A 25,283-nucleotide genomic window follows, 5' to 3' on the forward strand; every position below is an offset into this window, starting at 1 on the left:
GCTCCTGGGGGAAAGTGAGAAAAGGAAGAATACCTCTGAGGAGGTGTAGCTGATAGGTTGAATTCTAAGAGACAACAGAGATGTAAGAAGAGAAGGGGAGGGTGGAGTCAAATATGACACCAAGGTTCTTAACTTCACAGGAAAGGAGCAGGAAGAGGGCCCAGAGTGGGCGGCGAGAGAAAGAGAGGAAAGGAGGGAGAGTGTTTCCCAATGAGGAGGATCTCAGTCTTACTGGCATTAAGACAGAGATCATTGGCTACACACCATTCCTGAATTGTGGCCAGACAGACAGTCTGGTATGAGAGAAGAAGCAGAACTGGGTGAGGGGAGCCTCAAAGAGAGCTGAGTGTCATCCACATATCAATGAAAATTGGAGCAGAAAACAGCGATGCAGTGGGCAAGAGGTGCCAGGTAGTGGTTGAAGAGACAGGGTGAGAGGTTAGACTCCCTGGGGAACACCACAAGTAGAGAGAGAGAGAGAGAAGAGAGGAAAGACCCTAGTTGGACCTGCGAGGGTCGGTCGGTGAGAAAGGAGGTCAACCAGGCGAGTAATACCAAGGTTGTCCGGAGATGATTGAGCAGGATGGCATGGTTGACCATGTGAAAAGCAGAGGATAGATCAGGAGGGAGATTAGAGTCAAGATTGGAGCAAATCTTCACAGGTGTTCAGAAGAGAAGTTTCTGTGCTTCTGCCAGCTCTGAAACCAGACTGGTGGTCGTGGAGGCAACCAACAGATTCAGTATGTAGATTAAGCTGGGAGATGTACTGCACATCGACGATGCTCCATTTCACTTTCTACTCACTCTTCTCCTCCACATCTCCCATATCCTTGGGCCCCAACTCAGTCTAAATTATGTCTCACTGTCCAGACTCCCCATCAGCCTCCTTCACCCCTGCATCTGCACAACACTCCTGTTCATCTATCCCCCTTGGCTAATGCGCAACACATGTTCCACTCCCCCACCACCTATCACTCCTTCACTTGACTTGTAGAATGAATAATTCTTCTGTAACAAGTCGTCCTACACCACTGACCACTTTGACACTTATCACTCCCAACATTCACTTCTTGCTGTCACAAAAACTGGATCTGCCCCTCATAACTCGGCTGCACTAACAGCTCTCCACACTGACTCTGCTACCTTCTCTCACTCTCCTTGAGTTGTTGGGAAGGCTGGCGGCATGGGGTTCCCTATCAATAAGGCCCCCAACACTGCCCTTGTTGCCCATCTGACGTCAGCTCTTCTTCTTTTTTAAATATGTCAATATTCAAGTCCTCCCTCCTTCTCCTCACATTGCTCTGGCTCTCTATGAAATCCCTGGTCCTCTCAACTCCTTCTTCCCTGATCTGAACCTTCTCCTTGAGTCACTTCTGACCTACATCTCCATCTCTCATGCTAAGGGACTTTAATCTGTGCAAGCCCTCTGAAACCACCTGCCTTAAACATAACTCCCTCATATCTGACCACCCCCTCTACTCCCTCCATGAGCAGCCTACCGACTCTGGTGGGAACTCTCTTGTCCTTGCCTTTTTCTGCAATTAACTCTCCTCCCTTGAACCCTCCTTTGGTCCCTATGCCTCTGATAACCCCTTCCTTCACTTTACCACCTCAGTCCCTCCAACTTCTACTCATCCTCTCCTTTCTTCAATGACTAAGAGAACATCCAGGCAGGACTGTCTTACCGCTTACCATAATGATGTGGGGACCTCCCTCTTGTCTCTCTCCACTATTCATGCCTCTTCCGTTGACAGTGTTTTTTTCTGACTTTCACTTATGACTCTATTTGATAAACACTATCTGCTCACACATTTACACCGTCCTATCCATGTCATCAGCATTTGATCACCTCTGAAATTCAGACCCTCAAAACAAACATGCGCCGTGACCTATGACGTGACCTATGACACTGACACTTGTGCAAATTATGGACTCTTACCCTACTCCTAGCCTAGAAACATTCCCTTGTTTACCTCTTCTCTGCACTGAACTGTGCCAAATCATCAGACTGTCCAGTCACCTTTGGTTCTTGTCCTGCTCCCACAAAATCGGTCTACTATCTGTGTGTTTGGTTGTATTGAGAATTGGTCTTGGCCCCTCAAATAAGCAAATTTAGGAGGAGCTGTTTCATTAATCTGAAACCAATCAAAAGGTGTCTGGACTACTTTCCATTTACAGCAGGAACCCAATGTATGAATGATTTTACATCGGGTCCTTATGACTATTGTAACCCATATATCTTGTCTACCCAAGATTATGCTTTTCCAACTCCAGTTTATTCAGAGTGCCGCAGCTAGACTGTTAATTACTCTAAACAGGCATGATCATGTCTCCTCTGTTCTCTGAGACTTATACTAGCTGCCTGGGCTGAATTTAAAACTGTTTACATGGTACATAAAGTCTTTTACTACAAAGGACCTGACTTCATCCGAAACTAGTGTTTACAGCATATCCCAGACAGACAGCTATGATCATCATCTGCTAGTCTGTTGAAAGTCCCGAAGTTAAAATATAAATACTGGAAACACTTTTTGATGTATAGGCACCATACAAATTCTCAATAAATAAAATGCTGGGTTGGCCACTCTTTTAGTGTCTTGGAGTCTACGCTCTGGAATGGACTTCCACCATATCTACGGGCGTTTAAGAAATGCCTTGAATTCAACCAGCGTCGGAAGAAATTGCTATTTCTGGCGTAATATCCATACAAGCTTGTTGGTAGTCTGTCCTGGATGTTACATCACCTTGATGCCTCCTTTGAGGTGAGTGGTTGTGCTTTATACGTTTCTTACCTACTCATCTGCCTACATACTTCACCAGAGAGATAACCTCCCTTCTCAATCACACCCACAAAGCTTTGCTCACACCTCTCAAGCCAATATTCACCACCTCCTCCCTTTCTGCTAATGACTTTGCCCACTACTTTTCCATTAAAATGTCTCAAATCTGTGACACTCTCACAGCTCTCCTTTCTCACCTGTCACCAGCATTCCCCCTACTTTCGACTACTTCTCTGACTTCACTTGCCTTTGTCTTTCTGAGCACTTAAACCACTCTATCTCTGCTGGACTCTTCAATGTTTCATTAAAATCTACAATTGTCTTACCCCTATTGAAGAAAGCATCCGCTGACCCAAATATCCCACCAAACTATCGTCCAGTTTCCTTCCCCATTATTCAAAGGGGAATGACCCCCCTTGAGGGTATTACACCAAAATACAACAGACCATCACTGAGAAGACAGAAATATGGAATTTCAAGAGCCCAATTTGACTATATATATATATATATATATTATGGTTAAGTTGCCCTACCAAAAAAATCAGTGATGTCATCAGCGACATTTGTGATGTCATCTTTGATGTCCTGGGTGTTAGTCGTAGCAATGCACGTAGATGCTGCGAGTTATGGTTGCTTAGCTTACCATAATTGGGGAATGTGCAGTATTTTTTGGTTTCACTTTGAAGTATAACATCCGTTTAACAAAGTTTTTTTACTGAATGTACATATATGTGGCAGGGAACGAAAGCAAAGGGGCTAAACATGTGATGTCGTCAGTGATGTCATCAATGACATTTTTGATGCCATCTTTCATGTTCTGGGTGTTAGTGTTAGCAGTGCACAGTGGTGATGGCAGGTATGGGGGCTTAGTTTACCATAACTAGCGAATTTCAGGGGTTTTTCGGTTTTAATTTGAACCATAATGGGGAGGTAGAATTTTTTTTTTTTAGTGAAGTACAAAGGTTTTTGGTAGGGCAACTTAACCATATCGTCCCCTCAACAAAGTTTTTTTTGTAGTGAATTTTACAGGTTTTTGTAAGGGGAACTTAATCATAACATTGTGTCAATTAAGTTGTTGTGCTGAATATACACTGTCATCATGTGATTGTGGGAAATATGTAGTATAATGTACATACTTGATATACATTTAACATAGAACATACAGAACCCCCTCCCTATTGATATTAGAAAGGGACGGGCTGAGCGCCTGTTTGCAGACAGGAGCAGGAGGCGGACGGGATCAACATTACCCAAAGATGCAGGGGGTATCTGAAAATTTACTATTGTCTTACACAAAAAATGTGCAACGTAGAAGAAGGACATAAAGACATTATAAGTAGTAATAAGTAAATATGGAAACCTAAAGGTGTGAAATGAAAACGACACATTTAATAAGCATGTAGAATTAAATGAATGGTACCATAAAAAAAAAAAGGATGCCTCCATCGTAAGCACTTTACAGAAACTCTGCAGCCTGGACCGACAGTGGACGGACACAGTAGGACGAAGGGAAATTACATCAAAATAGTGAGTGAAGGTCATTTTTTTGTATGTGTGTGTAATTTTTTTAGTATGTGGTGCAGAAATAATAATTTCTTTCGGTTGTTTTGACACAGAAATGGCTAGTACTTTGGAGTGGCTGGAGGAGAATTCTCCGCATGGGGAAATGTCTGAAGACAGCGACAATAATGGTACACACTGCTCTGCATAGGCAGAATACTGATCAGTATTTTATAGGCACTTAACATATGTATATTGTTTTTGTACAGACCAGGAAAGAAAAGAAGAAAGGCCAACAAACGAGACAGAAGAAGACAGGATGAAAAGGATTGAAAAGAAAATGGATGTACTGAATGACAATTTTAAAAGTTTAAGGGAGTTTGTGGAGGACTGTGTGAGAGAAAAAGTATGTTACCATTTTCCCACGTGTACCTGCCCCGCTTCTCCATTCCTTAGTGAACCATCCCCAAACCTTCAAGAAGAAAATAGACGTTTTGACGAAATATCCAATCCTTCTTCCCCTCACAAAGCTTCTCCTCATAACCAGCCCATGTTGAATTCTAATTCCCCTATATTTGTGTCAGTATCTGCTTTCCCCGCTATTTCTTTGGATTGAAGTGTGTGTGTGTGTGTGTGTTTGGAATGTTTTTGTATGGTAGTTGTAGTTATAGAGTTTAGTTTTTTTTTTTTTAAAGACTTAAAATGTTTGCGAACAGCGCGCCTGTTCGACCTATCCGCGAGGAATGGAATGTGGGTGTTGTAAAGGCAGTACACCTACCCTTACTAATGTCAAGTAAGATGGAGTTGATGTTTGACCGCAACATCTGTTCAAGTTGTGCGTTCATAAACAGAAAGGGTCGTCCTAAGGACATTATACCTCGCCATGCCGCTTACAAACAAGATGAAACATGTTTGTAGAACACAGCAGGTGTCCGGGATGGTTGTAAATGAGCAAAATGGGAGTGTGTTAAGGACAGGATACCTGTCCGTATCGTCCGCAGCCAAAATGGTGGCGTCTGTAGAACAGGCGCGGTGGCCGGCAAGTTCATAGTCAAACAAAATGGAGTTGTCCTAAGGACACTGGACCTGTCCGTACAGTGAGCATATCATGTATGCACATGCGCAGTACAACCGTAAGTATAGCGAACATTGCGCATGTCCCTAACTGTCTGTTTCACTTGTGTCGCACTTTGAATTAGTTTGAGAACCCGAACACTGTCCGTAGGACACTTGCACGCATGTGCAAGTTTGGTACTCTGCATTTGCTGTCCAGCGGACTCCCATTTCTGTCGCAGATGTGTTCAGGACCTCATCATGTGACCGCACCCACGCTGAGCGTGCAGACTAATTTGTGTTTGTGTGCTCCCGCAGCAGTACAAAAGAACTTGTAGACACAAGGCAAAATATAATTTCACATATTCCAGACAATAGCTTACCTGAGGACCTGTTGTGTAAAATTTTCGTACCACTTTGCAGGGATGAAGATGGTCACGAGGCACACCCCTCCATCCCTATAAATGGCCACACCCCCGAGTGCATCTTTATTGTCCTTCTAACTATAGCAGATTGAGGTGTACTGCCTTTACTGCTGTAGTGACCAAAAGGAAAGTAATCGGTATGGCTTCCATGGCTGGTGTTGGTTTGTTAGCCTATGCACCACCCCCAAACCCGCCACCACAACCACCTCCCCAAGGGCCTGCAGAGAGATATACGGGTGAGGATGTAGAGAGCGAGGAAGAAGAGGAGGAAGAGAATGAAGTGGAGGAACTCCGCACTAGGAGCACTCGCCGGGAGTCATGGGTGTGGCGGTTGTTTTCCGTTTATGGGAACGTACCAAAAGCATGTGCGAACCTGGTGTGGTGTAAACAGTGCGAGGTGGTGCTGAGTCATGGGAGATTTGGTGCGTACAGCTTTTGTACAACAACCATGAAGCGACACCTCACTTCGTTCCACACTGCGGACATTCACAAAGTGGTGCCATGTGAAGAGTGTAGTCGATTCAGTTCCTCCACAGCATCCTCCGAGTCCGATCCTCCCACCACAAGAGACACTCCTGTGGGGGAACGCCTCCCTCCAGCTGCCTCACAAGCCATTCGCAATGCTGTTGACCCTTACCTTTCAAAGGTGACAATAGTGTGTATGTATTGTGACATAGTACTCTGCAGGGGGGAGAGTTTTCGAAGTGCTTTTGAGGCTACGATCACGGAGCACCAGAAGATCTGCTCCTTACCTAAGTGAAGCTCACCCTATAACTTTCTCTGTCCACTTGCCCTTTCTTATCCCCGTGACTGGTGTCTCTTCCTTACCCTCCTTTGGCCTACTCTCCTAGTGTGTCGTGTGCTGAGAAGCAATAAACGTGAAAACAACAAAAAATACAGAAAATATACATATATATATATAAAGAAGGAAAACAAACCGCACTCCAGGCCAGAAAAGTAGTCTCCACTTAATGAGGGTCAGAAAGAAAAAGATCTGACTTCGCTCGTAATGAATAACGTGCTGTTTATTGTTAAAAACAAAGCATAATAGGTCTGTGACAGAGAATCAACAGAGGCATGGGATCCATCCTGCTGGACAAGACGAGTTTCGAGCACCACTCGGCGCTTGTTCACATGTACATGTGTATATATGTGTATGGGGGCTGGGGGTTAAGTTAAGTTAATAACAAAGTTACAGGTATTTTGGGTTGGCTGCAGGGGGTAAAAAGGGATAAAGAAATAAAATTAGGTATTTTGGGCTTCGACAACTGGATAGCTAAGTACCTTGAGTATAATAATAGGCTTGTAAATCCACTTTAATCTGTCTTCCATAGTAAACATTCTGCTGAGGCTGCATTCTTGCATGTCTGCAACTTTATCTCTGCGGTTCACCAGTTTAAACTTTCTTTTATACTCATCCTTTTGCACCTTTCTGCCACTTTTGACACTGTCGACCACTTCTCCCTCCTCCACTCTCCAGGACCTAAGGTTTTACAAATCTGCTCTCTCCTGAATGGCTTCCTACCTACCAGGTCGATCATTTAAAATCTCTTGGAACTCGCAAAACTCTGACCCAGCCCTCTCCCTGTCAGCGTTACCCAAAGATCAGTCAACGGACCTGTGCTCCTCACCTTCTATACCTCTGCGATGGGAAGACCTATCTTGGCCTTTGGCTTTCACTACAACCTTTTTGCTGATGACACTCACTTTTTTTCGCCTTTCCCTCCTTCACCCCTGCCATCTCAGAATAGATTACTGACTGTCTCTCTATTTCCTCCCTAGATGGCTCTCCGCTGCCTCATGTTGAACTTCCAATGACACCAATGCCCTCTTCTATCTCCTTCCTGCCTGACCTTCTTTCTCCCTCTCTCAAGGCTCTCATTCCTGGTGCCCTTTTTGATAGTGACCTCCGACTGCAACAATTCATCACCACAACTGCCTCTGCTGCTTGTATGTTAAGCCGCACGGCTCAAACATCACTTACTTGCGAGAGAGGGAGCGCCTCCTGCCCTCTTCGCCATCTTCCATACCTGACCTACCACCGCCTCCAGGGACACTTAATGATGCAATTTTGTATATTTATATGGTTTTCTTCTGTAGTTTGAAGCACTTGCCCCCTAAGGTCAATGTTACCTTTGTAAGTCACCTATTTTCTTAAATACATTATTTTCTTTTTTGCATTTGTTTTGTCCGTGGTTTATGTCCCACTTTTTTACACCCTCATAAAGTGGCTCACCATTTGTTCTCATCTTTGTGCTATTGTAGAGGCACACTTTGCAGAGATCCCTCTGCCATCTTTAAATGTCCTATTCTAAGTAATTTCTCATCGAAATTGACAACCCTTGTGGATGTTTGTCTCCCCCCAACCCCCCAACTTTTGTGGCACACCATTTCGTCCCCCTCATTTGGCTGGGGGCTCTTTCCTTTAAAGGTCATGTCCCCCCCAACATTTTCAGCAAAATTACTCCACGGACAACCTTAAATACAAATACGAATGGAAAGATGGAGTGAGTTTGGCATCTACAAGTGTTACCAGGGTAGCAGACTCCCCTGACATATCTACAAGACGCCCCATCAAAAGTCACCAGTGTAGTTTAAGGTAGGGGAATGGCGAACTGCTAGATGTTCCTGATGAAATCAGTTTAATAATGCAAGTGACATAGAAGAACAGGTGCCTATGGCGTGGGCAGCGCCCAAAGCTATATAGGAGAAAGCAATGATGTAATTGTAGAAAGTGATCAAATCACTCTTATACGTACCTGTGCCATGTTACAGCAAGTATAGAAACACCAAGTTACTGTGTTTACAATAATTATAAGCATAGCAAACCAACAGTGAATTTTACTAACTCGACTATTATTGCCAGCTTTCGTTGTCTCTGTCGTGTGGCATAGATGGCTCTATTTGGGCCCAAGTGTTTTAAGTAGTCATTTTGGTCGACCTCGTTTTGGTACTTAACATTTTTTGTTTTAATGGGGGGCGACCCCACATTTCCTCCCCTCACTCTACCCTACTTTCAACCCATTCAGACACCATACATTTATTTCTCTTTTTAGGTCGAACCTCAAAAAAAGTCAAGCAAAATTGCAACTGTCTAACTCAATCAATGCCTTCCAACAGTGGCAGATGCATTTGTGGTTGCCCTTTTTGTCTAGTGCCCACTGTACCCTTAATAGACCGACAACCACAAATCTTTCCTTCGTCCTTGATTTTCCGGTCAATTGGCTGAATCACGCTTATTCTACATGTTATGCCAGAACTAGCAGTGATCCTCATTTCTGTTTCTTGAGGATTTCCTGATTCTTGATGATTTCCTGATTACGAATGATTTCCTGATTCTTGATGATTTCCTGATTACGAATGATTTCCTGATTCTAAGTGATTTCCTCTGGATTCCATATTGTACCCTCGAGAGCCTAGAGAGATTCTAGATTCTGATTGGCGGATGTGACCAATTTGTGGAGCGGGGGAGGGGCTACTGATCCAAATCCAGGTAAACAACTGCAATAGAGCTACAAGCAACAAGAATAGGAGGCAGTAACAATTCCTAGCCAAAAGCCTGAACACACAACACAATACAAAATAATGTCACGATTTGGGGCACGTTCCTTTGCATAAATGGAATGACAACAAATCAACTTTTTTCCCCAGAATGTTAAGGAAATCCAAGTGGAGAACAGCAGCTTCTAAGAAAATTGAGTGATGTAAATTGTTAAAAGGGCAATGCAAACTAAGGTATGTTATTAGTTCTAGATTAATAGCATGTTTGATTATGTAATATAGTAATATAGTGCAGAGAGTGACAGCTTCTAAATGCTACAGTTGGGCTCTACCAATGCTCCTTCATGCCACATGGAGCGGATGGCTGCAGTACACGCATGCAGGGTCAGCAACGAAATTCCCTTTTCAATTCTTACCGAGATGTTTTTTTCAAACTTCGAGGCTTGTCGTTCTTGGAAGCTTTCAGAGGCAGAGAGCTGGAAGGGGCCAGGAGGAGGCGAAAGGGGCCAATACAAACACAGAAAGAGAAGAGGGAGCAGCCAATCAGGTAAATAGGACAGGGACGAGAAACAGAGGGGAGAAAAAAGGAAACATTAATCGAAAGAAAGGTTCCAGGCACATGCGCAGGATGCCAGCAAAGGTACACGAGCACAGCGAGAGAGCAATGCAGGAAGTCATACAATGAAGATGCAATTAAAATAATGCTTAAATAAACGGCAGAATAAGGAGAACAAGGCAGCAGCCTTCAAGCGACAGGTTGAAATGTACATCGCATGTGATAATAGGCAAACCACTAGCAAGCCCCCAACAAAGCTGAGTCCTAAATACAGAAGGACCCCAAATGCTGATAAGCCCCAGTCAAAGCCAATCCCCAAACTCTGCAAGGTCCCAGGCTCTGACACGCCATACACACTGATATGTCACAAATGCAGGCATACCCCAAACAGGGCGAGGGCATTTGCGGCTGTTGGGTATCTTTCATGGATGCCAATCCTTGGCTGCCAACATCTCCATCTACTTTACTTGCATTTATTAGGAGCAAACCCCAATTGCAGGCCCTTAGGGCTTGATTCGTGGTATTGTTAGCACTGGTGCAAAGTCACTTTGCACTGTCAACAAACACCCTGATTCACAGAGCAGTGCAAAGTGTATGGGGCAAATTCACGGTGCAAAGAGTACATGTGCAGTGCAAAGTGACTTTGCACTGCAAAAATACACTTTGCACCGCTCAGTGAATCAGGGTGTTTGTTGGTATTTGCACCAGTGCAAAGTCACTTTGGACCACTCTAAAAATTCCATGAATCAGGCCCTTAGTATCACCGCGAGTGAAAAAAAGAGGGCAGAGGAAGGAAGAGGGACGGGGGGCTGAAACGTCAAAGCCTTGGGACGTTCAGGAAAAGTTAAGTCCCATGATATAAGAACAGATGAGAAGTGTGAAACAAATTAATACAACCAAATAAACGCAGGACTTAATATTGCATAGTTATAAGTACAGCAAGTTCAAATAAGGGCAGGCTTCATGGCTATCCCCAGTATTACCAAAACAGCCCAATGGCATTGGGGTCTTAAAAAAGTGTAATACCTCAGTGAAAATGTAAGCTTTTTAAGTTTGAGGGAAACCCCAATAAGTGAGCTCTGTAGGGGTAAGGGCATCTACAAAATGGGAAACCGTCTTTTGAACAGCAGGCAATGATGCCACAAGGCTTGTGTGCAAGAAGGGGGAGTGGCTTAGCAGTTCAGGCTGGACAGCTCCAATTGGTGGCAGGTCCCATACTGATTTGCATATGGCTGGTCCCATTCTGCAATGGCGCAGAAAGCCTAAAAAATGTTGGTGTGGAATGTTGCCAAAAGCAGTGGCAGTGGTTGTGAAGCATTCAACACCTTCCACCCATCCCATTTACTAGTTACAGTGTGTCCCTCTAAGTGAGAGTGTGTATGATAAGATGTGGGCCAGTTGCTCACTGGGGCATGGGAAAGAAACCAGCCTCTCCTCATTGATGAGGCTCAGCGGCTTCACACCATGTTGAGGGTTACTTTTGTTTTGGCGCAGAGGGGTCATGGCTTAGCAGTTCCAATGCTGGTTTGCACATGGCTGGTCTCCTTCTATAACGGTGCTGAGGGGCTAAACAGCAGTACTGTGCAAGGTGGCCCAGATCACGGCCACTGGCTAAAACCTTTCACCCATCACATGTTTTATTTATTGTGTGAAACAAGGTTCATGTCAGCAGAAACAGTGTTTTCAGGCATTTCAGATATCCCTCCAAATGAATTGGCCACAATTGTAGAGTGCACCTTAAGGACGTGAATCGCTGAACAATCATTAGGATGAACTGATTTAGGATGCATGAAGGTCATGAAACACTACTGTCTAAAAAAAACAAGTAATGTCCCAAGCAATTCAACATGTCTAATTTGAGATCCAAGCCATGTATTGTGATAGGCAGACTAATTTCTACGGAAGGGAACGTTATGGGCTATGAAATGAGGACGAACTTATGAAACTGAAGTTATTTTTCTGTCTTTGGTCAATGTTCATACTTTCTGACTTAAGGGTTCAGGCTATATTTTATTCAACACTTATTCTGTTAGTCTTTTCTTCCGGGGTTCCACAAGCCACCACCCAATACTGCTGCATCACTCATTGATTGCTCCATAGAAAGTCATTACCAAGAGAAATGCACCACAGTGTATGGCCCCCTTCCCCTGTGTAATGATCGCACAGCGCTTCGAGGGAGGCTTGCTTGGAGAAATGCTGCTTGGTTGGCCCCTAGTCTCTTTCATGGTTTTAGGATCTGGTGCTTGACCGAGGCCCTTTCAACGCTGAGCTTCACTTCAGGACCCTGGATTAGACCCCCTCCGGTGAACACCTAAGGACGGGTATTGCAGGATCAGCAAGAGGCGTAATCAGTGCAAACGTAGAAAAGTAGTAGAGTGCCCATAACCAGGCAGACATGTTCCTGCATTGGCCAATGTGGCATGGACAGAAACACGCCAGTCTGTGAAAGCTTTTCAGAACAGAAGCAAGCGCCTGTCTGTCTTTCTAAAGGTGGATGGAGAGCTCTAACGGTTGATGTAGAGTGCAAGAGGTTTCCATTGGTGCAGTCTTTGATGGGTCACGCATGGTCTTCACTGGTGACCATTTTAACCTGGGCATGTGCAGCATTCTCCTTTCAGAGGAACAAATGGTTGGTTCTATGCTGTTTTGCTGACAGCAATTCCTTCGAAATACTTTACATCGAAGGAATTCTGCTGACAAAACTAATCGTGGTTTCTTGTTTTTAATGGGGGAGGGGTCCTCCACAACCCCTCCCCCCTTTCACACAACACTCATCCTTCACCTACCCCACCCCTTTTACCCCTTTAACCACGCCATATATATTTTGGTGAGTTTTCAACGGAATTCTATCTATATACAAATATATACTTTAATCAAACACACCATCTGCAAGTAAAGTACTTTGATAGAATTCCTGTCGATGAAAGGACGACATACCGAACGGAGCAGTCCGGCTGGTAAGTGAATAATGACTGTCTCTTCCAGATTAAGAGTTGCCCAGTCCATAAAAGTATCATGAGGCACTGCTCCAGGAGACAAACCTGTCTGCAGAGGCTAGAAGCAGTGTTGGACGAGCGGCAAAGGGTACTGGTCATCCTGCTGCTTCATTTTGGACTGCTGTCACGCATTAAGCCTGTCCTGTTCTGAGATCCAGATATAGTGCTTGCTTGTAATCCTGAATTACCCTTGCGCCTCTGATAGACCCCTGGTGCGGATGACAGTTTATTAGTCTGATGCCAGCTCTATAAGCCCACTCCTCCGGACGGTGTGGGTTCTGGCAAGTAAGCTGCCCAATTTGGGCTGAAGCGCAATTGAAATGCATCCTAAGGTCTGTCATACATTATATTGTAGGGTAGATGGCATCTCCTGAGTGAGGAGTGGTGGCAAGGAATTCCCCTTGTTGTGCTGGAAGGAACAAGCATTATTTAAATTGTTCCAGGAATTCCATATATAACCTCAACTTAGCATGCCGTTCTTAACCACAGACAGGGATTTCGTAAGGTGCCAGATGAGGCTGCCAGGTCAGCGTGGACTCTTTCAGAGATCTTAATGCCATTGAGCGACTTGTTCACTCTGTACATCTGAGACAAGGTAATATCATGTAGTGACTGCATTAAAACATTGAAGAGTATCAGGGTCAGAGCTGAGGATTGTGGGAACCAAAGGGAACTGTCTGGTGCCTGGGTCTGGTGCTGTCTGGTGCCTTGTCTCGGGAGGATAGCTCGGCGGCAGCGTGCTCGCCTTGGAAGTAAGACGGCACGGAGCAACACAGGTTCGATCCCCGGGTCCGCGCTTAGAAACCTCTGGGTATTAGGCGCATTATAAATAACCTATCATATCATATCATATCATGGGTCACCATTGCTCCTGCCAGTCTGCAAAGACAAGTGGAATCCATGCCAGCGGATGTCCACTGAGCATCGCCCCACTCAGAAGAGCTTTCAGGTTGTAAGAGTATTGGCGAGCGAGCTGCCCACACACCTGGTCTAAGAGTCGACAAAAGGATGCTACTAAATGGTTTGTGCTACTAAAGGCAGGTCTATGGGGGCTGCTCTGCTTTAATGCCGGTAAATGTGTAATATGTGTTCCGCTTGCCAACCTCTTTGGCAACGATCAGTCATAAATCTCACCAGACGAAAACACCTCCAAACCTCACCAGTTATATGGAAAGACAATTTACAAATGTTGCATGTGGTCAAACAGGCGGCGGAGCAGTGCCTCAAACGAGGCAACACACATGTCATATCCAGGATCATCAACGAAGAAACTGAGCAAAGAAAAGTAAAAAGCAACAGAGTGAAGATGTGCTTAATATCCTTCAGGTGCGAACCGAGGAAACCACAACCAGTCTAGGTGGTCATATGTCACTAGGAAAGATCCTAGGACATCATGAACATCCCTGCACCCTTCACTCACGTACGGGGAGCCGCTATTGTAAGGCCGGTACTCCTGGAGTGCCGGGGAGACAAATCTCAAGGTCTTCCTTTACCCCTGGAGAAGGAGTTCCTTACAACACTAAGATCCAACTGGCACAACAAATCAGATGGGCAAAAGTAAAAGGTGGCCCCATGGCAACCTCTTAAATTGAGCTCTTCTTTCTGCCTTTATCTATGCCAAGAGATCCACCATTCAACTGTACGTCATCCACATTTAGTCCCCCACACAGCTGTCTTGGTGATTTACCAACTCCACCTGAGCTTCAGTGATTCCGTCACCGCTGTTCTTCTTATGGCTATTTAGCATGTGGTGCTAGGAGCTTCCATCGACTCAGCAGACTCAGTGAATACACCACAATTCCAAGCAATCTCTGCTGTGACAGAGATTTACTTCTGCCGGCGCCTGGCTTGTTCTACTCATCAAAAGCAAAGAGGTGATGGCTGGAAGGTTTAGAGTTAATCTTAACCTCTGGCCTTGCACTGGGCAACCCTCCAGACCATCGTCCTTCACCTGCCAAGCCATTACAGAAGAGGAAAGAGCATATGCAAATAAGGCCTGGTCCCACACCCACAAGGGCCTGTCCAGCCTGAACTGCTAGGTCAGATCCCTTCTGCACGAGACCTCAAGCATCCGCAAACAAGTTTCGGTCTTATTGGACCTCATCAGTGAGGAGATGCTTGGGTCTCTCCAAGGCATTTAATGCAAATTTTAATGTAAATGTAATGACATTTACATTTTTTTGTTGTGTTTCAATGCTGTTTGTTTGTTAGTTTGCTGAACTGAACTGTGCAATCCCCTCTCCGCCTGCACACAATTGAAGGCAATGGGCCTCATTACAGGTCCAGCAGTAACTCTGCCGGTGCTACCTGTGGGTTTGCTGCCAGACAGGTATTAATTTACTGGTGCCCGACTTCCCAGTGCCACCGGCTGATTACGAGTCCGGCGCCTGGTAAATTAGGCGCCAGCAAATTGTTAGTCCCCATTTCCATAGGGTCCTACAGGACTGTATGGGAGTGGGGACACGGGAGCACTGGCAGCGTTAGCAACAGTGCTGGTACTCCAGTGAAGAGTCTGTCTACCGTGGCCGCTGCTCCCGGCATGGTCAGACCTGTCAGGCACAGCAGCCATGGCAGACAGACATAGAGTTTGCCGATCCAGAAACAAGGGTGCCGGTGAGCTTACTGGCACCCTTGTTTCCAGACCAGCAAACTCCTAACGAGGCCCAATGACTTCTGTGCTTCTAGTCAAGCTGCTGCTCTGAAGTTTTGGGACAAGTTCTAGAACGGAGAAGATAGACTGCATTCCAAGCAACTGAGAGTTGGACTATAATGGAAACCATATGCTTATTAAGCAATAATCACACTTTACACTGGCTGTATCATGTGTTAAAGACCCAGGACATAAGTTAATAAGCTTGAATGAAGCAAACTTTAATGATGGCCCTCGGCCGTTGCCACCTGGTACAGCAAGTGGAATCAGTCAATGTTGCTATTAGCAATAGAAGTTGGCTGACCAGGATGCTGTTATCAATAGTTTTGCTCTCATAACCGGCCACAGTGAATTCGTGAGTTAATATTTAAAAGAAAAACTCATCGAAGATGACAGCCATTGAAATGGTAGACCGGGCTCCATGCAGAACTGTGACAAATTGGATTCTGCCTTGCAGGAGTTCAAGGATGAGTAGAGGCTAAAAGGATCACTCAGCCCTCACACATTTACAATTCAAGAGCCAACACAATCCTAAAGGTAAAACAGGCACATCTAAGAGGTATACTTCCTTCACCTTTTGTGGTAACGTGGGCCGAAGGAAGGCTGTGCTATTAAGAGGGGTGTAATCCGGTAGTGACCCAAACAACACAGTAACATAGTCCAGAATAAAGGGAATGTCCAATCAATGATCTATAAAAAATATATACTTTAATCAAACACACCATCTGCAAGAAAACAAAATAGACGACTCTGTACAAAACACACAGATGTGGAAGGAACAGAGAAGTTGCAAGAGATAAAAGAATGTAGGACTCTTGAGTATGAATCCAGGGGTGACAGGCAAATTATTAACCACAAAAATGATCTGTCTCTGGATAAAAAAGTTGTGAAGTTGCCCGAACCAGTCTCTAGAGCCCAAAATGGATCAAGAGGGAGGTTATTGGTCGATAGTACCATGTTTTGGGTCTTTGGTGGGTCTATGGCATCAAACCCGGCATCAAGCAGAGATGCGAGTGGATCAAGCTCTGTTCAGGTTTGTTGGATTGTGTGTGCCCAATCGGCAATTGGGCATCAAACAGGATCGAATGTGGTAGCTCTGTGCTGTTCGCAGGTGGCTTTCGCCAAAGCAAGTTGGGGCACCCACCAGGAGATGTGATGTTCAAGGTCGAGTCGGGTCAATTTGTGTTGTAACCACCGGGAAGGGTCGATGAGTGACGCTCCAGTAGTTCAAGTTGGCGTGTGGAGGGTGGTGAGTGTCGAAACAATGAACCTGTTGCTCTAGTGTGTGATTTGGTGAAGTGGCATGTTCGAGGGTGAGCCAGGTTGAGTCGTGGGATATCCTATGGTTCAAGATGGCAAGTGACTCTCCAGCAGTTTGAGTCGGGTCCCACGTTGAGCAGTTGATTGGAGCTAAGCAGGTCATGGGCTCAGCAAGGCAGTGTCCAGCGGGCTCGAGATGCAGGCACCTGTTCGGAGTGCCAAAAGGCAGTACCGGCGGGATCCCTCAGCAACAGATGTGGATCAACATCAGTTCAACTGGCTTGTCCTTGAGCTGCGGTGAGACCCACTTGAAGGGCTCGACAACAGGATGAGACTGTTCAGGGAATGCTGTTCCCCGCCCCAAAAGATTCTGGTGCAGAGTGGCAGGTCCTTGTCCATAGCAAGAGTCACCCCAATGTGCCCTAGGAGTAGGTTAGGGGCAGAGCTTTCCTCTGCTTTGGACTGCTCTTTCTTCACCCTAGTGGTTGAGGACATTGGAAAGTGCAACTCTCCCAAAAGAGGTCCAGCGAATACTTCTCAGTGTTGTTCCAGAGTGAGACTCCTTCTTTTAAAGGTAAAAGACCCTGGGTGATTGGAATAAAGATATCCTGCTTTGAGGGTCCAATCTCTGCTCTTGAAATGAGTAGACTTTACCCTTCTGGCATCACACCCAAATTACTTCACACCAGTGAAAGTGGAGGGGAGAGGAAGGAGGGAGAGCGACAGATAGAAAAAAGATGGTGGAATCCTTTCCAAACTGTACAGCGATCACCCATCCTACACTAACTCCACCCCTTCCCTTCTCAATAGGATAAAATGCCTCTTTGTTATGCAGCACCCTGGTGGGAGACTACCCCTTTTGAATGGGTGTGCTCCTTTGGTGTATGGGCTCAGGACAGTCTCCTGTTGAGTGGCTGTCTCTGGAGAACAGTGTTACCCACCCCCACAAAGAGAATGCCACTTAGCAGGACCAGCCTGTCTGGTCAGAATACACTTTACATTCCACAGCTAAGCTGGCTCACGGGAGCTGAGACATGTGTGATATCAAATTGGATGTGGCTGCAATGATTATGAGCACTGAAATGAACCATGCATTAACTCAAGCACAGCTTATATTTAGAATTTACCCTGACAACAGCATGTGCTGCTTGTAATCATGATATCTTGAAACAATACATGTCTTAAATGCCAACCTTGTGCTGCAGTGACTTTGGCTGTCAATCCAGCTGTCAAGAGCTGAAGTGACCTGGACCTGCTGTGGGCCACTGTAGGACAGGCCCTGCAATCATGCTACTGATGCAGCAGTGCACACCTGCTTTTGTCAAGGAGCTTATGAAAAGGAAAACAGTTCCGCCAGTTACCCTTTCAGAGGTGGAATTGCCCGCATAATTGTATTCATTAATACACATCAAAAAAGCCAGAGCTTTACATCCCTGCCAGATGGCACTTCCTCCCATGAACCCTGCTTCTATTTCCATGGCTGGCACAGCCGGGCCAAGGTGGAAAAATGGTGAGGCAGCAACTGCAAGGAATGTGGGTCCAGGGCATTGGCAGGACTGGGGGAGCAGTGGGCGGATGCAGGAGAAGAGTGCTAGGTAGGCAGCTGAGTCAGGCAGGGGGCGGGTTTGGGCAGCACAAAGCTTGCTTAGAAACCCGGCTCGAATTGTTAGATTCATCCCTCATTTTGAGCAACTTGATTGGCTGCTGCAACCACCCAGAGTGCTAATACCTATTACTCCCAGTTTAAGAATGCAAACATGAGTATTAAAAAACGCTCAAGAAGTCAGGGTTTCTTTCTTTGGAGAGACAATGAAGCTAAGAGGGCATTGAAGACCCGTTGAAAGTATCTAAAATGTGTCGCTTCAGAAGTTGTAGGATACTTGTCCAGCCAAAGTGAATGTTTAAAGTGTGAAGTAAAACACTGCTAGGAAGGGTGTTCAATATTCGCTTTTACACTAATACAAAATAATTTACTGATAAAATATTTGCAGATATTCACAGGTTAGGTTGAAATAGTTTCCCCTCTGCTCCACTCAAAGTCACCTACTGCAGCGTGGCGTGACCAGAGAAGCAGTGCTAAAATTAAGGGAAATGCTGTAATGGTTCAGACTGGTCACAGACAACCTTTTATTGCCTCAATGAAAATTTAAGGTCTAGGACATGTATTTTGATAGAGTTGGAGGATTTTCTTATTATGAATTTACAACCACATTGTTCTAATCATGATATTTGGAATAATGTTTCTGGGTTTTTTGGTTATTGGTAAAGGGTCCTGAATTGTTTATTTGTTTCATTGCCGATTGCAACGACCCTATACAATTGCCCACAATCTGCCAATTAGAATGAGTTAACATCAAGGGATCTTGAACACTCTTGCAACTATAGCAACAAAGATGCATCTACTAACACCATTTGCTGGTTTGGCAACAACGTATTCTATGTGGATACATCGACCTCTGTTTGGTCAATACAAATGTGGTCACCACTTTTTTGTATGACCATGATTGACCCCCCTTTTATTTCTTTTATGTGCCCCCAGTCCTCCTCCCACACCTTCCGCCCCCTACCCTTACTCACCCCTTAACCGAAGCATATATGGTCGATGGTTCCATGCCATGCCGTCCAATACTATACGCTATTGGGACACAACCGCTCAGCCCACAATTTTAAATAGCCATACTAAGGCAAACTGTGTCTATGGCTCGCATCACAGTTTAGCAAGGAAACTGGCATAATTAATTCAGCCCTTATCCCGTGTGATGAGGTTTTATCATTTCCTAAACATAATCAGGTGTAGTTGAAACACATGCCCCCAATGTATTTTAAAAATGCACGTCTAAAATGTAATTTATCATCCTTAAAATTGGCTCAGGGAAAATCCAAGTATTAGATAAAACCAAACGTTTACAGGTCACCAAAATGGAACGGATTCATGCTTGAAATCAGATGGTCTCACCTAACAGTGTGAGTCTGTGCACTTATATCGCACCTGCACAGATCGCATTCCCTCTAACACAGGGTGGTCCAACTCCAGGCTTTGAGGCCTGGAAACCGGATGGGTTTTTGGGATATCCCTCAAAAATATTCATGAGAACAAATTTGCATACATTCAGAACCATGGTATGCAAATTTGTCTCATGAATATTAATGAGGGGCTTCCTGAAAATCTGACATGTTTACAGCCCTGGAGGCCTGGAGTTGGACAACCCTGCTCTAACAGCGGGTCTATCCGGTATTATACTGGAAAATTCTTTTAAGAAGTGAAGCTCATAGAGGTTGAGACATTTGTTGGTGCCATCATTATATTATTTGAAAACTTCATTTTATTATTTCATTTTATTTATTTACTTTTATTTTCCATTAATAGCAGTGCGCAAAGCCCGTGGGCAGCTAGGCGCTAGTTACAGACATTCAGACAGGTCAAACTAGTTACAGACATGCAGAAAGGTCAAGCAATCAGATGCACAGTGAGTTGAAAGGGTGGGTTTTGAGCTTCTTTCTGAATGCGGGGTAGGAGGGGTCAGCACGTATGGGGGGGTAAGGTGTTCCAGAGTTTGGCAGCCCAGACAGAGAAGCTGGACCCACCGTTTCTAACTCTATTGAATCTTGTGGCTGTGTTTAGGGCACAGAGGCCTGGAAAAATGGTGTCTGTTGAATCTCTGGACGAGGTATGAGGGGGCTTTGATTGCAAGACAATGGTGGGTGATTGATAGAACTTTGAACTTGATACATTCTCTGACAGGCAGCCAGTGAGCTGCTTGTGTAGCGTTGGGGATATGGTTGTGCTTACTCAGATCTAGTGCAGCGCGAAGTGCATTGTTCTGAATGACTTGGGGCTTGTTGAGGTTTCTCTCTAAGGTTCCGTAAAGAAGAGTGTTACAGTAGTCCAGTTTTGAGGCGATGAGGGCACGGGCAGTGGTGAGGCGGTTGTCTTGTGAGAGGAAGGGTTTACTAGCATAGATGAACTTGGTTGCAGAGGCGGATGTGGTGGCGATATGATTTATTTGGCAAGACATGTTTAGGCTGCCGTCTAGGTAAATGCCTAGGGTCTTCACAGAGGAGGAAACCGGTATCTTGTGGCCATCTATGATAAAGGTTTGTAAGGCGGGGCCGAGTTTGGCTAGGTGTGCCGAGGTCCTGTACAGGAAGAGCTCTGTTTCGTCATTATTCAGGCAGAGTTTGAGGGCAGCCATCCAGGCTTGCATCAATTCATAGATGGTGTTTAGGTTGACAGAGTCTTCTGCGTAGTTGCCTGAGAGGGGGATGAGGATTTGGGTGTCGTCCGCATAGTTGTTGCAAGACATTCTCATGGAGTTCGGGCGGTCGAACAGGGGTTTAGAATAGATGTTGTAGAGGGTGACACAGGAACCTTGTGGGATACCACATGAGATGCAGGAGGGAGGGGCAGCAGCGTCCCCTACAAAGACACTGGAGGTTCTGTCTGCGAGGAAGGAGGATATCCATTTGGCTGCTTCAGGAGAGAAATGGGCAAATGTGGTGAGGTGGCGGCAGAGGGTAGAGTGATCAACGACATTGAAGGCAGCAAAAAGGGCTAGGAGCAAGAGAAGGGAGAGCCTCCCAGAGTCTTTTACTTACTTATTTATTTATTTATTTATTGAGCATTTGTTAGGCGCCTATACAACAAAATAGTGTTTTGATGCTTCACAAGGCAAGTTGGGAGGGATCAAGTGGAGAAAAAAAATAATGGCAAAAAACAAAAATATACAGTTGTGGTCCAAATAGGCTTTGTGACATTCCGATGTGCAAGTGCAATGAACACAAGTGCAGGAGAATGGGACGGGTGGAGAAGGTATGGGCAAGTGTTGGTGAGAGCCGGGAGGGAAGTTCTGAGGGATTCCAAGGGAGGAGCCCCTGGCTAAGTGCTAGGACGAAGTAGTCACAAGGGTGGGATGCACAGCCACCCAGTAAAGGGCCCACACAGGCATTGCTGTGGGAGGGGAGGGTGCTGGTGTTGACTGGGCAGGTGCCTGGGACCTGTGAGATTCATGAAGATCCAGGCCACCAGTCTCAGCGGCAGAGGGGTGATTAGCAGGGGAGGGAAAGAGGTAGAGAAAAGCAGAGTTTGGAGTGGTTTCTGGAACTTAAGGAGGTCCAGCTCAAGTCTGAGATGGGCAGGGAAGTTGTTCCAAAAAGAGGCAACAACCGAAGAGAGAGACCTGCCCCCCACTCTCTGCTTGGAGAAGTGGTTGACAAGCAGGAAGTTGGAGTTAGAGGAGCAAAGGGCTCTTGCAGGGAAGTTTTTACGGAGAGAAAAGTTGGAGATAGCGTGGTCCCAGACCCTAGAAAGTCTAGTGGATGATGCAGATTGCCTTGAATTTGATCCTCATGGCTACTGGGAACCAGTGGAGAGATTGTAGGGCTGGAAATATACAGTCCCAGTCCCTGGGCTTGAGGCCAAGGATAATTCTTGCAGCCCTATTCTGGATTAGAAGAAGGGGGAGTAGGGAGGAAAGGGGAAGATTGAGGAAGAAGCTGTTGCATTAGTCCAGCCTAGAGAGGACCAGAGCTCTGGAAACATGGTGCTTCTGGGAAAGGTAAGGAAAGGGACAATACCTCTAAGGAGGTGAAGCTGGAAGTAGACCTTCTTAGCAAGGTCGAAGATATGAGGGGTGAAGGAGAGACAGAAGTTGAAGAGGACCCTTAGGTTTTTGGCTTCAAGGGATGGTGAAGGTAGTGGGCCCAAGGAGGGCAGATAGAGGGTAGGTCGCTCAGTTGGTTCTTTAGTGTGAGGAGAGCTGTTTCAGTGCCATAGCCTGGTCGGAAGCCTGACTAGTGTGGGGTGAGGATGTGGTAGTCTTAAAGGAATTTTTGAATCTGGAGATAGGCAGCTCTGTCGATGATTTTCAGAAGAAAGGGGACGGTGGTAATGGGGCAATAGTTAGTGGGGACCGAGGGTGTCGAGGGTGGGTTTTTTGAGCAGGGGTGATCCATGATTCTTTAAGGAAGGGGGACACATTACAGGTGGCAACAGAGGCATTATCAATGGTGGTGATGAGTGGCAGTAGTGGTTCTTCACATTCTTGGATGATGTGGGCAGAGCAGATGTCATCTTTGCATCATGAGGGTTTGAGGCCTTTGAATAGGTCAGTGATGTCATATTCGGAGATGGGAAGCATTTTGAAGGGTGTGATCTGGGTTTTAGCAGGGGTGAGCTGATGTTTTAGCGGTCTACGGTTGGTAGTAGCTATTTTGGTGGTGATGTTGTCTTATAATTGAGTGATTTTGCCTAGGAGGGCGTCTTTTACATTGCTGATTGAGAGATGGGGCCTCATTACGGCTTTGGCGGTAGCCATACCGCTATTGGCGGCCTGGCTGCCTCCAAAACTGGGTCCCGGTTCCCTGAATGGGGAATTACCGGGCCATTCTGAGTTTGGAGGCCCGGTAATTCCCCCTACAGGGAACCCGGGCCCAGACGTTCCCCATTCCCATTTGAGCCCCCACAGGACTCAATGGGAATGGGTGCAGGGAGCTAACAACGGGCCGATTACGACCGGCCCGTGTTAGCTCCCTGGTCCTCTCGCGGGACCCGGTAAGGACGCCGGGTTTTACCAGGCGTCCTTACCGGGTCCCGCGAGGGAACCTCGTAATTTTGTGGAATGGGTTTAACGGGTCCGCCTCCATTAGCCGAGCCCATTAACCCATTCCGCAAATCTTGTACTGAGGCCCCTTGTCTTTTGGGAAGGCGGAATGGCGGAGTGGGAGAAGGTGGGTGTTTCCAGTTCACAAAGGATGGCAAAGAGCTCACAAAATTAGAATCAGAGGCAGCAATTCAGTTGCTGTAGACAGCAGCTTTAGCGGTGTGAATGGTGTGTTTGTATTTCCTTGAGATGTTAGTGAAAAGTTTTTTTTGTTGCTGCAGTCGGGGCCTTACGCCAAGTGACTTCAGTGGTGCCTTTAGATGCACGAAGTGCGAGAAGTTCTGGGGTGAACCAGGAGTTGATGTGGGTGGTTTCTTTAGGTTTGCGAAGCTTCAGTGGGGCTAGTGTGTAAACTGTGCTAGTTAGCAAGGAGTTGTAGAGGTCAACAGGTGAGTTTGAGTCAGGCGGTAGGAGGGAAGGGGGTTTTGGATGTTGAGCAAGGCAGCAGATGGTCACTGGTGAGGTTGCGATTGCAGCATGCTAAGGTGGGTGGGAGAGGAGGAGTGGTTGCGATGGGCATGTTATGGGTGGGGATGGTGAAGGCGATGCTATGGTGGTTGGTCCATGGGTTGGGAGAATTGGAGAGACAGAGATGTTACAGTTGTGGTCCAGGATCCAGTCTAGGATGCGCCCATGTGAGTGTGTAGGGTTGAGAACCCGTTGGTGGCAGCCTAAGGCAAAGAAGCAGTTGGCCAGTGCAATTGCGTCATGGTCTTTAGGGTCATTGAAGCCAAGATTGAAGTCACCCAAGATGATGAGTTTGGAGCTGGGTTTGAGGTTGGATGAGAGGAGTTGGGCAAAGTCATCATCAAATGCGGTAGGTTGTCCCGGAGAACGGTACATGAGGTGAATGATGATAGTGGCGTTAGGGGATAGGCTGAGTTTGGCAATTATGGAGTCACAGTTAGGTCGGGGGGTTGGATTTGACTGAACATAGAGGAATGGCGTTCTTAAAGATAAGTGTGACTCCCCCACCTTTGCCCAAGTTTCTGTCACTACAGCGTATGGCATGCGGTAGCAAGTCTGAGACTTTGAGGTAAAGTGATGTGGAGTTGAAAGCATCTCCTATATGGAGTGTCTTGCCACATACAGCAGAGCTTGAGCCTTGCATTTACACTTTGCACACTGGCACTCAACAATCAGATTCCAGGGAAAGCAAACTGATTCTGGCAGTCTAACCCTGCCTTCCGTGGCCATGCCTGATTGAGGACTTATGCATAGGCGTGTCCATTGAGCAGCCTGGGGTGGGAAGTGCTACCCCTGGAATCTGATTGGCCGTCCCAGGTGCCATTCCATTATCTTGTGTGTGCGTGTGTGTGTGCGCGTTCACATGCATGCGTGCGTGTACTTCATACCACCCCTGCATAAGTCAGTCCCCACTTGAGCCACCCCACTCAAAAGTGTCTGCACTCACTGGCTCTCCTTGGCCGGTGGCAGCCTGCTCTACAGTGCCCTCCGCCCTCTTCCCCACTGGCCCCGTTAAATCCTTTTGTGCTTCCGTGCCTTGCCTGTCTTAGGTGCATAGCTTTCTACCCTGCGATCCTAACTGATGGCCTCAGTGTATTGTAAGATGCATAACTTTGAAACCTAGGTATTCAATGATGCCAAAAGTGGTCAATTCCTATAGCACACCTATGTGACATGAAGGCTTGCCCTAATGAAGATGAGAGGAGGTTTGCTAGGGACGTACGTGGCATGGAAGCCCAGAGTATTCACCCATTTGGAGACGGGGGACACATTGCCAAAGTCTAGACGCAGGGCCAGCCACAAGATGCATGTTGCATGGCTAAATGCAACCACTCTGCCCCATTTTAAAGGGGCAGGGAACCGTCCAAGAGTCGTTAAGCCGAGTCTGCTGTCAGCCTCGCCTGCAGGGATGCACAGGATGATCAGGACGCCGCCG

At 46.1% G+C, this 25,283-nt stretch overlaps 1 protein-coding gene across 2 annotated transcripts in view; it reads right to left on the reverse strand.

Annotated features, from left to right (window-relative positions):
• Window positions 1-25,283, reverse strand: part of LOC138491371 (glypican-5-like) — a 1,558,016-nt gene that overhangs the window by 941,997 nt on the left and 590,736 nt on the right. Inside the window, exon 5 of one of the 2 annotated variants that reach the window (XM_069617864.1) lies at window positions 9,676-9,735. The exons of the other annotated variant lie outside the window; for it this stretch is intronic. Within the exon in view, the coding sequence (XP_069473965.1) occupies window positions 9,676-9,735 (60 nt within the window). The remainder of the gene's footprint in view (window positions 1-9,675; window positions 9,736-25,283) is intronic. 2 annotated transcript variants of the gene reach the window in all.

This window comes from Ambystoma mexicanum, chromosome 10, assembly GCF_040938575.1.
Source record: "Ambystoma mexicanum isolate Mex_15411 chromosome 10, UKY_AmexF1_1, whole genome shotgun sequence".
Lineage (NCBI taxonomy): Eukaryota > Metazoa > Chordata > Amphibia > Caudata > Ambystomatidae > Ambystoma > Ambystoma mexicanum.